Source organism: Penaeus monodon, chromosome 15, assembly GCF_015228065.2.
Source record: "Penaeus monodon isolate SGIC_2016 chromosome 15, NSTDA_Pmon_1, whole genome shotgun sequence".
NCBI classification, from domain to species: domain Eukaryota; kingdom Metazoa; phylum Arthropoda; class Malacostraca; order Decapoda; family Penaeidae; genus Penaeus; species Penaeus monodon.
Genome location: NC_051400.1, coordinates 20,773,166 through 20,774,023, shown reverse-complemented (window position 1 = coordinate 20,774,023; position 858 = coordinate 20,773,166). Strand labels below are relative to the sequence as shown.

Sequence of the window (858 nt, the reverse complement as noted above, 5' to 3'; positions counted from 1 at the left end):
ATTAGATAAATTAAGGTTGTTGAATATTATTTCTTTTTCTTAGCCTTGAACACATAGACAGAAAAAATAAAGATGGAACAGCCAATGACAAGGGGCTTCAGAGGTGTTGAAAGTTTGAGAAAGGGGTCTTAAGTGTATAATAGTTGGAAACCATTGGACTAAAGTGCACATAATAATGAAATGTACATAACAAAGAAACAAGTGCTATCCAGAAAAATCATGCTACCCATAATTATTGATTTCATGCATTATGAAAAAAATTTCATATCACAGTAAATGTTAATATTTAGTAATTTGAAAATTTAAAACTCAAAGCAGCTGCAATGCAGACACTGGTGTTGTTAAGGTTTGGGTCTGCATAGAGGACTATACAAAAATCTATAAAACCTTACCCAACGATCCACAAAAAGGTTGATCATTCAGATCACTGTTGTCATGATAGCCTGGAGAACATAAAGACATAACTCATTAACAGTACAGACAGACAAATGATATAAACAATATTACTAAAGAAGTAAAATGTGTGAACTATGTGGTTTGAAAGTGCTAAAAACGGAGTGAAGTGTTTCATCAAGTGAAAGGCAGCCAGTCTTGAAAAGAAAGGAATTGTGGCAAGAGATCAACTAATTAGATATAAGTAACAACAAATATATGCATGCAACCCCCCCCCCCTCCACACACACACAAAGAAGCTTTCAAGATTGATTTACTAACCTTTGCTCTCTGTAAACACAAATGAGCCCCTTTGAGTCAAGCTGTGTAGATTTCTGGTTGAAGAACAAGTTGCATCTCTCTGAATATCATCAGTAATTGAGGGCCTATACTCTCCTGTTATAAAATAAACAACAGCATAACCAA

The 858-nt window shown here is 34.4% G+C and overlaps 1 protein-coding gene across 1 annotated transcript in view; it reads right to left on the bottom strand.

Annotated features, from left to right (window-relative positions):
* Window positions 1-858, bottom strand: part of LOC119581808 (transmembrane channel-like protein 7) — a gene marked incomplete at its 5' end in the record, with an annotated part of 86,652 nt that overhangs the window by 69,825 nt on the left and 15,969 nt on the right. The window contains 2 exon segments of the mRNA XM_037929941.1: window positions 393-443; window positions 715-828. Of these exon segments, the coding sequence (XP_037785869.1) occupies window positions 393-443; window positions 715-828 (165 nt within the window).